The 13645-nt window shown below is 34.3% G+C and overlaps 2 protein-coding genes across 2 annotated transcripts in view; one reads left to right on the forward strand and one right to left on the reverse strand.

Moving 5' to 3' along the window:
* Positions 1 to 13645, forward strand: part of LOC148602968 (uncharacterized) — a 113242-nt gene that overhangs the window by 71414 nt on the left and 28183 nt on the right. The gene's annotated exons all lie outside the window — the stretch shown is intronic.
* Positions 1712 to 8506, reverse strand: LOC148602971 (uncharacterized). The gene is made up of 4 exons (XM_088553240.1): positions 8191 to 8506; positions 7856 to 8133; positions 2590 to 2855; positions 1712 to 2136 (listed from the first exon to the last, which is right to left on the reverse strand). The coding sequence occupies exons 1-4, from the start codon at positions 8413 to 8415 to the stop codon at positions 1712 to 1714; spliced, it is 1194 nt and encodes a 397-aa protein (XP_088409366.1). The 5' UTR covers positions 8416 to 8506.

Below are 13645 nucleotides of genomic sequence, written 5' to 3' on the forward strand. Positions count from 1 at the left end.
TATCTATAACGTTAATATATTTTAAAATTGTTTTAAAAAATATTTTTAAATTGTTGGTATTTTTAGAACTCAAAATCTATATCTATGGAGTAAGATATGATTCCGACATACTTTGAAAAGTGTATATTCTTAAAGCTATTGAGCGTACTGGTGTATAACAAGAAAAATATGTTTATGTTCATTTTCGTAATTACAGTTTTGATCGTTTGTGTAAAAGTAGTTAAGATTTTTTTTTATTTATCATATTGTATTCCTGATATGCATAACTAAACCAGAGTGAAGATACGTCAGGTGAACCTTTAACAATGAATTAATGAGGTTATCTCATTGTTTTTATCAACACAACTTCAAATCTAAGGTACGTGTTCACAATGATAAACCCCCCACTTTTTAGAACACAAATATAGAAAAGGTTATTTAAGTTAAATTGGTTGTATGATATTAAAATTCAAGGATGTTCACCGAGTCATAGTTTTCATGTCCTCTTTTACTAGCCTCTGAAAAATGACAATAATTTATCAATGTAATGAACTTGTTTAAAATATTAACAATACGGCATTTAAATGGACACATATTGAGATCTGCTACTATAGCTGAATATAGCCGGGGGCTAGGGCGCTCTGCCCACAGAGCAACTGAGATGTGTGCCCCAGGTGGTGGAATGGGGTACCCCTGGCGTGTTACATGCTGGGGTCTTCAGGCTATAATACGGAAAATCTGACCGCAAACCATAGTGGTGCACCGTGTTGGGAAAGATGTTATGTTCCTCGCACGTTTAAGAACCCTACTGTGTGTTCTCCCGGAATAGGAACCATAGGGCTCCGTCACAGGAGGCTAAATTGCCCGACCCTACCCAATCAAATTTTGTCGACCCCATTGTCCTTGTGTCCCATCCCTTTTTCATTTCACCATCATTTCATGTTCATTTTATCATCAATTTCATGTTCATCGTCTGAATATAGCTGAAATATTGCTGCTTGGACGTTAAACCCCAACAAACAAACAAAACAATAACCCAATACACTTAGATGATTACATATCCAGACTAAAAAGAGACTAAAATAACACACACATACACACACACAGCAATCGCACGGATATATTTTCAATGACTTTCTAGTGTTTAAAGGATGTAAAAATGATATGTTCAACATATTTTTAATAATTTTGACCAAAAACAATACATGGTAAAACTAAAATATTAACTATAAAAACCCTTTTCAAGGAAAGGTTACTGGTGTGAAAATTCTTTTAAAATGGAGATAATTCTCGGGAAAATGTTCCATTGAAATATATCGGGATATCTAGTTTTTTTAATACTAAGTGACGTAAGAAGGATTCTCTAGAGGATCCATGTAAATTATTGTAAAATAAATGTCTTTTTCGAGTCTCAATTTTCTTGAAATCAAGTTTGTTTACCTCTTTTTTACATTACTATTACATGTATGAAGTATGTTCATTCAAGGTCATCTTCATTTATATATTTATAGGGGAATTATTAGGTACTATATGACTTAATATGTCAAATATTCTGTTGAAAATAAACTTTTATTTCTTATGAGACACTTGTGGTGATATTGCCGGTCACAGAGAAACACATAAATGTCGGATCCCATGAAACATTTTTACTCAAATGTCACATTCGGAAGAATATTAGTGATGGATGTATACTTTCCTGTACATTTATGTCTGAAAGTGCTGCAAATAGTTGTCAAAGCTCAAGTTTATACCTGAAAATAATGTTACACGAATTTGCAATCAATAGTTCGTTTGCTTGTTTGTCGCAGGAAAGCGCCTGTGCATTTTCAAGGCCATCTTTTTTCGTCAGCAACTGTCGACATTTTCGACCGTCAGGGGAGATAACAACTACATTACACGTCCTTTTTCCAATGACGTAGACAAATCCATTCCCATCTATATCAATGCAAGAAGGAGCCTTCAAAACAGCTTGGTCACGAAATTTCCAAATAATTTTTCCCTTTAAATCACAACAAACGACGAAGTGTTTGCCCAAATCTGTGTAGTAAATTTTATCTTGAAAACTTGTAAAATAAGAGAATGCTGACATATCTCCAGTTGGTGCATTTATTTTAGTCAATACACTGCTCGAAAGATCAATAACCTGAATTCCTAGATCTAGACAAGAACATAAAAGTTTATTTTGTTTCATTGCTGTGCCAAAAACGAATGAAGGCAAATGGTATGCTCTTGTAAATGATCTAATTTGTAGGTCAAATATTGAAACAATCTGCGGATACCCAGCTCCGACAGAGACTGCTGCCTGCCGATCTCTTTATTGTTTAAATCCTTTAAAATTGTATCTTTAAGGTCGTCAAGATGCTCGATTAGTCTTTTTTCATGTTTTTGATTTGGTTTGTAATTGTTTTCTTTTTCGATACAACTTCTCGTAAATTGGTGATCCGGTCACCTTTTATTTTCTTGATATTTAAAGCTAGCATGTTTAATTTCGGGAAATGCGCTTGATGCTTTTGCGTTTTGTATGACATCTACCAAGCAAACATTATCTTTACATGTGTTATGGTTATCAAGAGTGCATTTCCTACAACATGGGCAGTCATGTTTTTTTACAAGAGTTGTTAAACTTTTCTCCATGAATTTCACAATATCGTTTTATCGCTTGAACGAATGGTGGCAATTTAACGTACTCAGTTATTGGTACTGTTTCGTGATCCTTTGATGACCTTGACAAACTATGATGGTGGTAGCAGTTACCACATAATGCCTCTTTACATTCTTGACACCACACCTCAGCGATTATCAAAATTTGTACATGATCACATATATTGCAATGAGGGACAGAACATGCCATTGTGAAAACAGAACGTTGACCAAACCTACGGGAAAAATAAAATATATTTATAGGTGTTAGTTTACCAAAAGTGTAAGTTTAAAAATGACCATCCATAGTGCATATGTCCAAAATGAACATGTAAATCTCGAACGGAAATTTGGACCATTCTCTTGATGAACATTTTTTTGTTTTAGAACCAAGAGAGGAAAATGCAATAGTATCATAGCAAAGGCGACGAAATTTTCTGCTCGTAACAATTCATTTAACACAACGTAAGAGCTGTAGATATTTGAACTGTCCCATTTTTATTTGAAATTTAATGACACAAGGTTTCTTTCCTGAAATTCATACTTGAAGACGGCAGAGATATTTTAATTGGCATCATTCCACTTGAAGAAATACCCACAGGAAAATACTTAAGGTATATTCAACCACTAATTGCGATGACCGATAAAAAAACAATATTTGAAGTTTTCCATATCTTATCTCACTTATGAACAACAATTTATGTAAGATATCCAGTTTTGTTTTTACGAAACCTGATATTTCAATTCAGTATGCTTTATTTTTATCAGAAAATGGCATGTTCAGTAGACAAAAACTAAACTTAACATGAACAAACCTATTTTTAGTTCATTTATCATTTCAATGTTTTTGCTCTATTAGTAATTATCTTTCTTGGGTTTTAAAAGGGACTATTTACATCAGGTATAAGCTAGCGGATAAATTATTTCCGGATTAGAGTTGTATGTAATATTGATTATCAAAGTTAATTTCAACAACCTGTTTCTCACACGTTATTGCGACAAATAATCAATCCTGTTACATTCCGGTAAAATCAATTGTAAATACAAAAAAATAAATAAAAATGAACCCATTAATTAATGATATTAATTAAGACAAAGGAAAACAATCAAGAGAATCATGATTCACATGTCAATCAACGGAATATAAACCATAGATAATGACTAGACAGATAAGATAAATACACACAACAAAAAAACACGACATAACTAAAATTACAGGTTGATGCAAAAAAAAGAAATGAGCAACATGGACTCCATTAAAAACCTGGACTGTCTGTTATCAATGTTGATTTGATTTAAGTTCGTCAAAGGAGGTTATATATCAATATATGATGAATAACATGGAACACGTGATTAGGTGACTAACGTGACGTATATCGTATAATGCATAACATAAATCCTTGATCAGCACTTTCTAAGCTGTCAATATGTTCTAGTCTTTCGAACGTTTTTAATGTAAGTAATTTGGTTTTGATGAAGTATTCCCTTTAAAATACATCCTTATGCATATTTAATCGCCTTCACTTTGTAAGGACCTTAATAAGTTTGATACCTTACAAAGCAAAGGTATCAAGTATAATAACATCACATTATTTTCTTAAATATCAATATTGTATCAAAGCAAATTTATTTCTTGTTTCTGATTATTCTTAACGTTTTTTGTTTTTGTTTTTTTAGTAACAAAAAGCACACACTCAGCTGGGAAAACTTTGTTATGCATAAAGAACGTAGAGAAAGTTGCAATTTCATGAACAGCCAACACAGAATTAAAATGTTCGTTTACCTCATCTCCTTTTTACATTAGACTCAATGTTTCTGCAATGAGTGTATTTTTGCCAGATCGAAATTTCATTGATGAAACCAACAGTAGCAATGTGAAGTTGGTTACTTATTCGACATTCGTTTGATATTCATTTGACATTCGTTTAACATTCGTTTGACATTCATTTGATATTAATTTGACATTCGATTGACATTAAACTCAATTTCAATAATAATTTCGATATAAAAAGTAATTTCATAGTGGGCGGTCAGGGTCGTATTGACATAAAACACCTATATTCGCAACGACTTTTGCCCCCCTTAACCCGAAGTGTATCAAACAGCCACTATATAGGAGTTGTAGTGCTCGAATAGGGCAACAATAGACACCCAATTGATACTCGATTCCTAGAGATTGAAGTGTCTCACCGTGGCCCAAAATTTGGCGGTCGGGGCGATTTTGACACAAAACTTGCATATTTAAACTTTGCAACGACTTTTACCTCCATTAACTCGAAGTGTTTCAAACAGACACTATATAGGGATTGTAGTGCTTGAATACGGGAACAATCGACCAAATCGATACTCGATTCCTAGAGATTGAAGTCTCTCATCGGAGCTGAAAATATGGCGGTCAGGCCGTTTTGACACAAAACTTGAATATTAATATATGCATCGAGTTTACACCCCCCTTAACCCGACGTGTATCAAACAGTCACTATATAGGGGTTGTAGTGCGCGAATAGGGCAATAATCGACACTAATCGATACTCGATTTCTAGAGATTGAAGTCTCTCACCGGGGCTCAAATATTGCCGCTCGTGGCGATTTTGACACAAAACTTGCATATTTATATTTCCAACGACTTTTACCTCCCTTAACCCGAAGTGTATCAGACAGCCACTATATAGGGGTTGTAGTACAATAAATATAGATTATTAATAAGTTATTTGACCGGATCCCAGTGTTGTAAATTATGTCTTGACCCGTCATTGACTCTTATATCTTAGCTATCCACTTTAGTCAAAGTTACCACTAGAAATTATTGTCAAAGTGTTTGTAAAATTTGCCTTTTTAAGTTATTGATAGGTCAAATTCAGTTAAAATACACTATGGAAAAATGGCAGGAAAATTTCCTGCATTCTTTCCCTATAAAAGCATTTAAAAATATCTCCGTCACAGATGCTTCATGATTTAAAACTTAAATAGATTTTTGTTTTCTGGATGTACTGAATCTATTTTAGACACATGTGACTACATTGGAGGAAATGATGGGCCACTCATTGCCTGGTTTTTACACAGAATGGTACTTAATACTTTCGGGGATTTGCTTTTGAAAAAAATATGTCAATTTAAGCGATTCCGGCGGGGTAGGGGTACATTTTTTTTTCATTGAACCCCAAAACACTAGAGGCTGCAATAAACTTACTTGGTACCATTGTAAAGTTAAGACATTAGGCTACATATTGATACATATATTCGTTTACCTTGTACAGACATGCATCTCAGGAAGGCTTGGACGTTGATCCGATTTCGAAGATTCAGATGTCAAGTTACATGTGTACTTTGGAAATTCAGTTTCAAACGTCTTTTTTTCACTAAAGGTAGACTCAACTTTTACTTCACATTAAAGTTGAATGGGGCTTCAGGATTTTTGTCACTTGACACATCAAAACATATTTTATTCGAACTCTTCATTTTTTTTTACTTGAATTTTTAAATGCTTTGTGAGCAGTGAATGTATTACAATTATTGTTACTACCATAACATGTTGTTCGTAACTTCATAAATGTAGTATCCATTGCCTTAGAATTTAGCATTTCACATATAGTCCATGTGCTGGGAGGGTCCACTATGCACCACCCCATCCAACTCATCAACTTTATGTCGATTATCAGGTACATTTATATCTTCCATTACCAAATCAGATTGCCTGTCGAAGAATATTTTTGATATAAGCCTTTATTTGTACCCACTGGGTCAAAATACCATGATTTTATGACTCAATTGTTCGAGGGCCATAGTCTCCATTGGGCAGCTTGCGGGAAGAAAGATACGTATAGGTATTGTCATGTACCCCAATGTCTCAGTTTATAAGGTTATCAAAACAATTGAGGTAACAATAAGGGTCTTAGAGTAAAATAAAAAATGTACCCCTTCCCCACAGAAAAATCACTTAAATTGAAATATTTTTCAATGACAAAACAGTAATAGTATTTATATTTCAGGGAAAAAATGGCTAATTAGGTATGTTCCGCTAAGTATTATCTGAGCAAATTCAATCTCTAGGAATCGAGTATTGTTGCTCTATTCGAGTACTACAACCCCTATATAGAGGATGTTTCGGGTTAAGGGGTTAAAAGTCGTCGCAAATATAAATGTGCAAGTTTTGTGTCAAAATCGCCCCGACCGCCAACATTTGAGCCCCGATGGGAGACTTCAATCTCTAGGAATTGAGTATCGATTGGGTTTCGGTTGTCGCCCTATTCAAGAACCCTATATAGTGGCTATTTGATACACTTCGGGTTAAGTCGTTGCGAGTATACAAGTGTTATATCAAAACGGCCCTCAACGCCAAATCTTTTAACTGAAATTACTTTTTATATCGAAATTGAACGCTATTGAAATCGAATTTAATGTCAATCGAATGTCAAATGAATATCTAACAAATATCAAACGAATAGCGAATAAGTAACCAACTTCACATTGCTACCAACAGTTCGTCTTTATCTTTAACTTCGTTTTAAAGATAAAGTCAAAACGTTTTAGATGGATATCGTAGTCTTATTGAATATTTGAAAATTGATTGCTGTTCATTTGCAATAAAGATTTCTGCTTTAGTTTTGTCGTAGAGAAGGGTTTTCGAACTCTGAAAACCATTAACTTCCGACAGCAACTGTCGGCATTGTCGACCGTCTGGATAGATCACTACTACATTAAAGTTTTCCACCCGACAACGTACACAAATCCATTACCGTCAACATATATACCAAAAGTACGTCTTAATATATTTTCCGCCTGAAATTTCCAAATTTTCTTTCCCGTTATGTCACAACAAACGGCAATATGACTATCGCGATCTGCGAAGTAAATATTGTCTCTAAACGATGCGATGTAAGACTCTGGTGATATTTCACCCATTGGGGAAACAATTTTGTTCGATGAACCGTTTGAGATGTCAATAACGTGAATATCCTTTCCCCTACAGGAACAGACACGTCTACCTTTCATCGCTGATATGCCGTACACGTATAAAGGACAATGATTTGTTTTGGTGATTAATCTGGTTTCTTAGTCAATTAATGATACCCATCTATGTATGTATCCTCTACCTGACACGGCTACCTTCCTTTTTCTATAAGTTATATATCAAAAGCCAAATGCGGTTGGTCAGGTTTCCATTTTGTTGTCCCGTCATTGCTGATACACTCTACTTGACAGTTAGGAAGGGTATCATATGCATACGACAATTCACTTTTTGATAATAACGTTAAACCCCTGATATCTCTCCCATTTGTTGAAATCTGGGTGAAGGGTTAAATTATCAACAAATATTGGTGTTGTGATAGGTAATATGAGCTGTGCTTGTTTTTCCTTTTTTCGCGTCAGGCCAATTTCGCTTGGTGAATCTTCTACACAAACTTGTCCTAGATTGTGAATGTTTGACAAAAAGTCCGATACGTTAGCTTCGAAATTGAAGGTAAGGTGTTTTGACTTCAAATTGTTGCTCTGAGCGAGTGATGCTAGAAACTTCTGACACGCATCTATTCAACAACCATTTGCTTGGTGAGGCATGATCTTTTACTTTACATAGCAATCGTGGTTGTTTATAACAATTCTTTCTTTTTCTGATAACTTGTCTACAAACTGTTTAATGTTGTTGATCTGCTCTTCTTCGACATTGTTTAAACTTTCAGTGATGGTTTCTTCGAGTTTGTCTACATGTTCAACAATCCTCTTTTTAATGTTCTCAATTTCAGTTTTAATTTTCATCTTTTCTGTTAAAAATTCTTGTATATTTTTTTTTCTTATCATTTTCTATTTTCTTGATATTTGAAGCAAGCTCCTCCAATAATGTTCTCTCTCAGCAGAAGCATTTGATGTCTTTGTGTTGTGTATGACTTCATCTAAGGAACCAATGTCTTTACACATACTATGGTTCCCTAAGGTACATTTTAGACAGCAGGGACACTCACTCGTGAACCTCACAGTACTCTACTAACTTCTCTCCATGGCTTTCACAATACTGATTTATTGTATTAACGGAACACATATTTAGACATTTTTATTGTTTCGTGTTTATTTGATATGTTAGATAGGCCATGATGCTGATAGCAGTTTCCACACAACGCCTCTTCACATTCCGAACACTATATTTCTGCAGGTATTGATATGTGTCGATGTTCACATAAACTACAACAAGGAACAACACTTGCCATGGTAACAAATCTGAATCCTACCTGAAAAAAAAACAAGTGGATAAAATTGCTTTCTCTTTTACCTTATCGTGTATTTTCGGGTCAATATCATAAGCGCACTTACAATCGCTATAAAGTATTGACTCATGTCACCAGCGATGGATATGCGCGCATTATTATTAATTTGCAAATTATGACATTAAACAAAACAATGAATTGAATTGAGTTGAACTAACTTGATTATTGTACATTCATATAGAAAGATAACATCAGTTTTTGAAACAAATATATCAACGTATTTAGTTCTTAATTTGAATACTAATACGTATAAAGATGAAAAAACACAAAAAAAAACGTCATATTAATTCAGACAATTAAAATGCAGAAATCGTTAATGGTAACCCGGGGTTTTGTATGAGAGAAAATTGTGTGACAAAAATATCACTCCTTCATTAAGGAACATATAAAAATCGTTTTAAATGATAACTTATTACTTAAATAAGGCTCTTTGCTTTTTTATAAATAAGATATGAGAGCAATGTTTACTTAGCTACGATGTTAAGACGACTGCAAAGCCTAAACTGTCACTAACACGATAGCCAGCATTATATTTTAACTATAGAGTTTTTGTTGTTATATCCCAATTTAGACTGACGTAAGATTCAAAATTTCTGTTTCATTTTAGTAGTAACCATGCAAATACACACACACACACACACACGCAGGTATATATCAAAGCCTTTTTATTAAATGTATGGGTACTTTGGTCAGCAAAAACTTATTTTCTGTATACCATAAATAACCAATACAAAGTAGAACTTAAATGTGTAATGTCGATCGATCGTTTCAATGTAATCAACTCTTGATTCTGCGACGACTTTGATAGTTTATCATGATAGCCTACTGGTTCCTTCTCAGAACATATTGACAACATTTGCTGATCGAATAGTCACCCATCATATGATATCATTGAAAAACTGCATTAATAACATAACTTATTTGAAATAATTTTGGAGATTTTGAAAAAAATCAAACAAAAAAAAAAAAAACACAACAAACAAAACAAAACAAACAAACAAACAGAAAACTAATCTAAACTAAACTAAACGAACCAAACATAAATCAACAAAAACACAAACTTCTGTTTCTCACCATGCTGAATCTATTTGTGCATTTACATATTCTATTTGGGGGCCTGATTTTAAAATTGACCACACTAAGGCCCGAAAAGTCCAATCTTAGACCATCATGCATTTCAATTTTGGGTACCGGTCTGTGATTTAACTAAAATGTTGTTTTGATTTTTGCCCCAACTATTTAGGGTTTGATATCTGCGTTTGTACCAAACTATGCTATACACGGACGCAATTGTATGGTCTATTAAGTCGAATTAATTCAACCATACATGTAGAAGTAGCTTATCAATTAGTATAGTTAAATGCTAGATGACTGCCCTAGGTGAATGTTGATATAATAGTCTGATAAGTACATACAGAGGATGTCAAATAGATATTGCTAATAGATATGATGAATATGTCAAAGAGACAACAACCACACTGGAATGAAAAAAAATCAACTCAAGGCCACTTCTATGAACAACTAGGATACACTCATACCACAGGACGAGTTGCAGCATCTGGTCCCAAAAATAACATTTTACACGGGTACAGCGAAATAGATGCCCTGATATACACCAGCAACGTAAACTGAACGCAAAACCAAACAAGGCATACAGAGGCCAGAGAGTGAGACAGGCACAAAAAATGCCCGGGGTTAAAGTAATTTAATGTAATCTCAGAACTCTTCCCTTTTTAAGTCTGAGACGAACATAATGTTTACAAAAAAACGGAAGCATGTTTAAAGCACAAAGAAAACATTATATATAGAAACATAACCACTTGTGTTGACGGTTGAAAATAATCATGTATAAACAATCACCATTCAAATGAATATATAGATTGTGTTACTTCGTATAAACTTACCTTATTGTAAGTTCAATTGGCCATAGTCGTTGCATACTTAGTATGTCACTATGTGAAATATTTTGTTTATCGAGTTAAAAACCTTACTCTCAATAACTTGCAAGATAAATAAACCTACTATGGATAATTGTATTTTTTGTCTCTGATCTAGTTAATCGGCCGATTTCCCTTTTATTATGCCTTTTCTATCAAATATTGGAAAGTACCAAATTCGTTATTTAGAATATTTTAAAAATCACAGTATTGAAAAATTGGTATACATTGTTTTTTTCCACATTTTTCATGACAATTGTTAGGTTCACTGTTTGCCGTACCTTCTTCTATAGTTACCTTGATCATCCACTGTGTCTGATACTATATTACTTTGAGCCCGTTGATTAATTAATTGTAGTCAATGAACTACTCGAGAACTCCATGACCTGCATGCCTTATTCTCTACAGGAACAGGTAAATTTACCTTTCATCGCCTAACACGTATGACGGACTATCACATTTTTGGAGATTAATATGGTTTCTTAGTCATCTAATGATACTTTCCAACATCACTTTTGTCGACTTGATGCGGGTTCCTTACTGTCTTCTATAAGTTATATATTCCAAGCATCATATGGCAGTTTAAGTTTCCATTCTTCTGTTCCGTCATTGCTGATACACACTACTTTGCAGCTATAATGATCCGCAAGCATCAGTTTAGCGTTTGATTATACGTTAAATCCCTTATATTTCTCCCGACTGTTGATATCCGATTCATTAGATGAAGCGTAATATCACCAACGTCACGCCAATTTCCAAGAAAAGTAAACATTTTTTTCTTTTTAAACCGAAACTATTTTCATTTCGTTACGTACACGTGGTTTGAAATAAGTATGCACTGCAGTATTGCATGTTTTGCTGCTTTAATAAATCAAAATATTTGATTTTGAAGTAACCTGCAATCCATCACTCCAACTGGACAGAAAACCAGTCAGTCGGGTTAGAAAGTAAATCTCCTTTACTTAAAATTACTAGAAAAACGAAGTCAAAGTTTGGAATATGAAAAAGGGACTATCAACAAATTTAGTTTTATGAAATAAGAATACTGTCCTAGGTGATTATTGATAAATTGTTTGTATAAGTGTATAAGCACATACACAGCTGTTTGCTGAAAATGAAAGTACGAGTTAGTCAAAGTTTGGAATCTGAAAAATGGACTATCAGCAAATTTAGTTTTATGAAATAAGAATACTGTCCTAGGTGATTATTGATATATTGTTTGTATAAGCACATACACAGTTGTTGGCAGAAAACGAAAGCACAAGTTGGTCAAAGTTTGGAATATGAAAAATGGACTATCAGCAAATTAAGTTTTTTGAAATATTGAATACTGTTCTAGGTGGTTATTGATATATTGTTTGTATAAGCACATACACAGTTGTTTGCTGAAAACGAAAGTACGAGTTGGTCATTTTCTTTTGTTACTTTGTATGTATGATTTTAGTGTTACTTCATGTTCTTTTTTGTGTATGTCTGCTTTCAATGTCTGGTGTTCGTCCCTGGATTACATTCTTTGTTTCTTTGATTACATTTTCATAATACTACTGATCCGAAAGAAGTAATTTCGTTCAGGAAGATCCTTTATCTCAGTGTTTGCTATATAGATGACGTATTGTCTTTAAAGAGTAATCAAGGGAACCAAGGTCATAACGGTAATCAAAAGAATGTAATCCAGGGACAAAGACCAGACATGGAAAACAGACATACACAACAAAGAACATAAAGTAACTAAAATCATACATACAAAGTAACAAAAGTAAATGAGCAACTCGGACTCCACTAAAAACTGGGAGCATGGACCAGGTGCACCGGTAGGGTAAGCGTTCTCTGCTTTTCTAGAAACACCCGCCGAGTTGCTCATAAAAAGTCCGGGGTAGACAACCGAGGAAAGGAAAACCATGACCCGTTGAATAAATCAGTTTTCTTGGTGCTGATGTATACACCATAACGATCCACGAGTTCATGATGACGACGATAAAACTTCTGTAGTGATGGCTTCAATCTTCTTGTAGCAACATAACCCTGTTCCAGAAGCCTATTTGTTAGAGTTCTAGCGCGAAACAAAAAGTCTGCGTAGTCCCGGCAAGCTCTGGCATAACGTATGAGTTGTGATATGAACACTCCATACGCAGGAGCCGAAGGGATGTTGCCACAGATGAAAGGAAAGTCATCACGTTTGTCGTAAAGTTTGGTCAATAGTTTTCCTTTACCATCGATTTCAAAATGTAGGTCAAGATATGAGGCTGACTTCACAGTGTCTGTAGTATCTTTTATCAATCCTATTTTTGGGATTTTGATACATCGCATCTAACCCAAAGATCTTGATATAAAGGATATTACAGACACTGTTAGGTCAGGATCATATCTTGACCTACACTAAGAAATCGATGGTAAAGGTAAATTATTGACTAAATTTAACGACAAACGTGATAACGTTTCATTCAGAATTGTCAACTATCCTTTCATATGTGGCAACATCCCTTCAGAAGCTGCGTGTCGAGTATTCACATCACAAATCGTACGTTATGCCAGAGCTTGCCGAAACTACGCAGCCTCTTTTGTATCGCCCTAGACTTCTAACAAATAAGCTGTTGGAACAGAGTTATGTTGCTACAAGATTGAAGTCATCACTACAGAAGTTTTATCGTCGTCATCATGAACTCGTGGATCGCTACAGTGTATCCATCTGCGCCATGAAAACTGATTTGTTTAATGTGTCATAGTTTTCCTTTCCTCGTTTATCTACCCCGGATTTGACTTTTTATTAGTTGTTAGATTACTATATATTTATAGATAGTAAGGTCAGTTAAATACCATTTCATGAATCACATA

The sequence above is a fragment of the Perna viridis genome, chromosome 11 (genome assembly GCF_037379345.1).
Source record: "Perna viridis isolate PV_CMFRI_1.1 ecotype Kerala chromosome 11, ASM3737934v1, whole genome shotgun sequence".
NCBI lineage: Eukaryota > Metazoa > Mollusca > Bivalvia > Mytilida > Mytilidae > Perna > Perna viridis.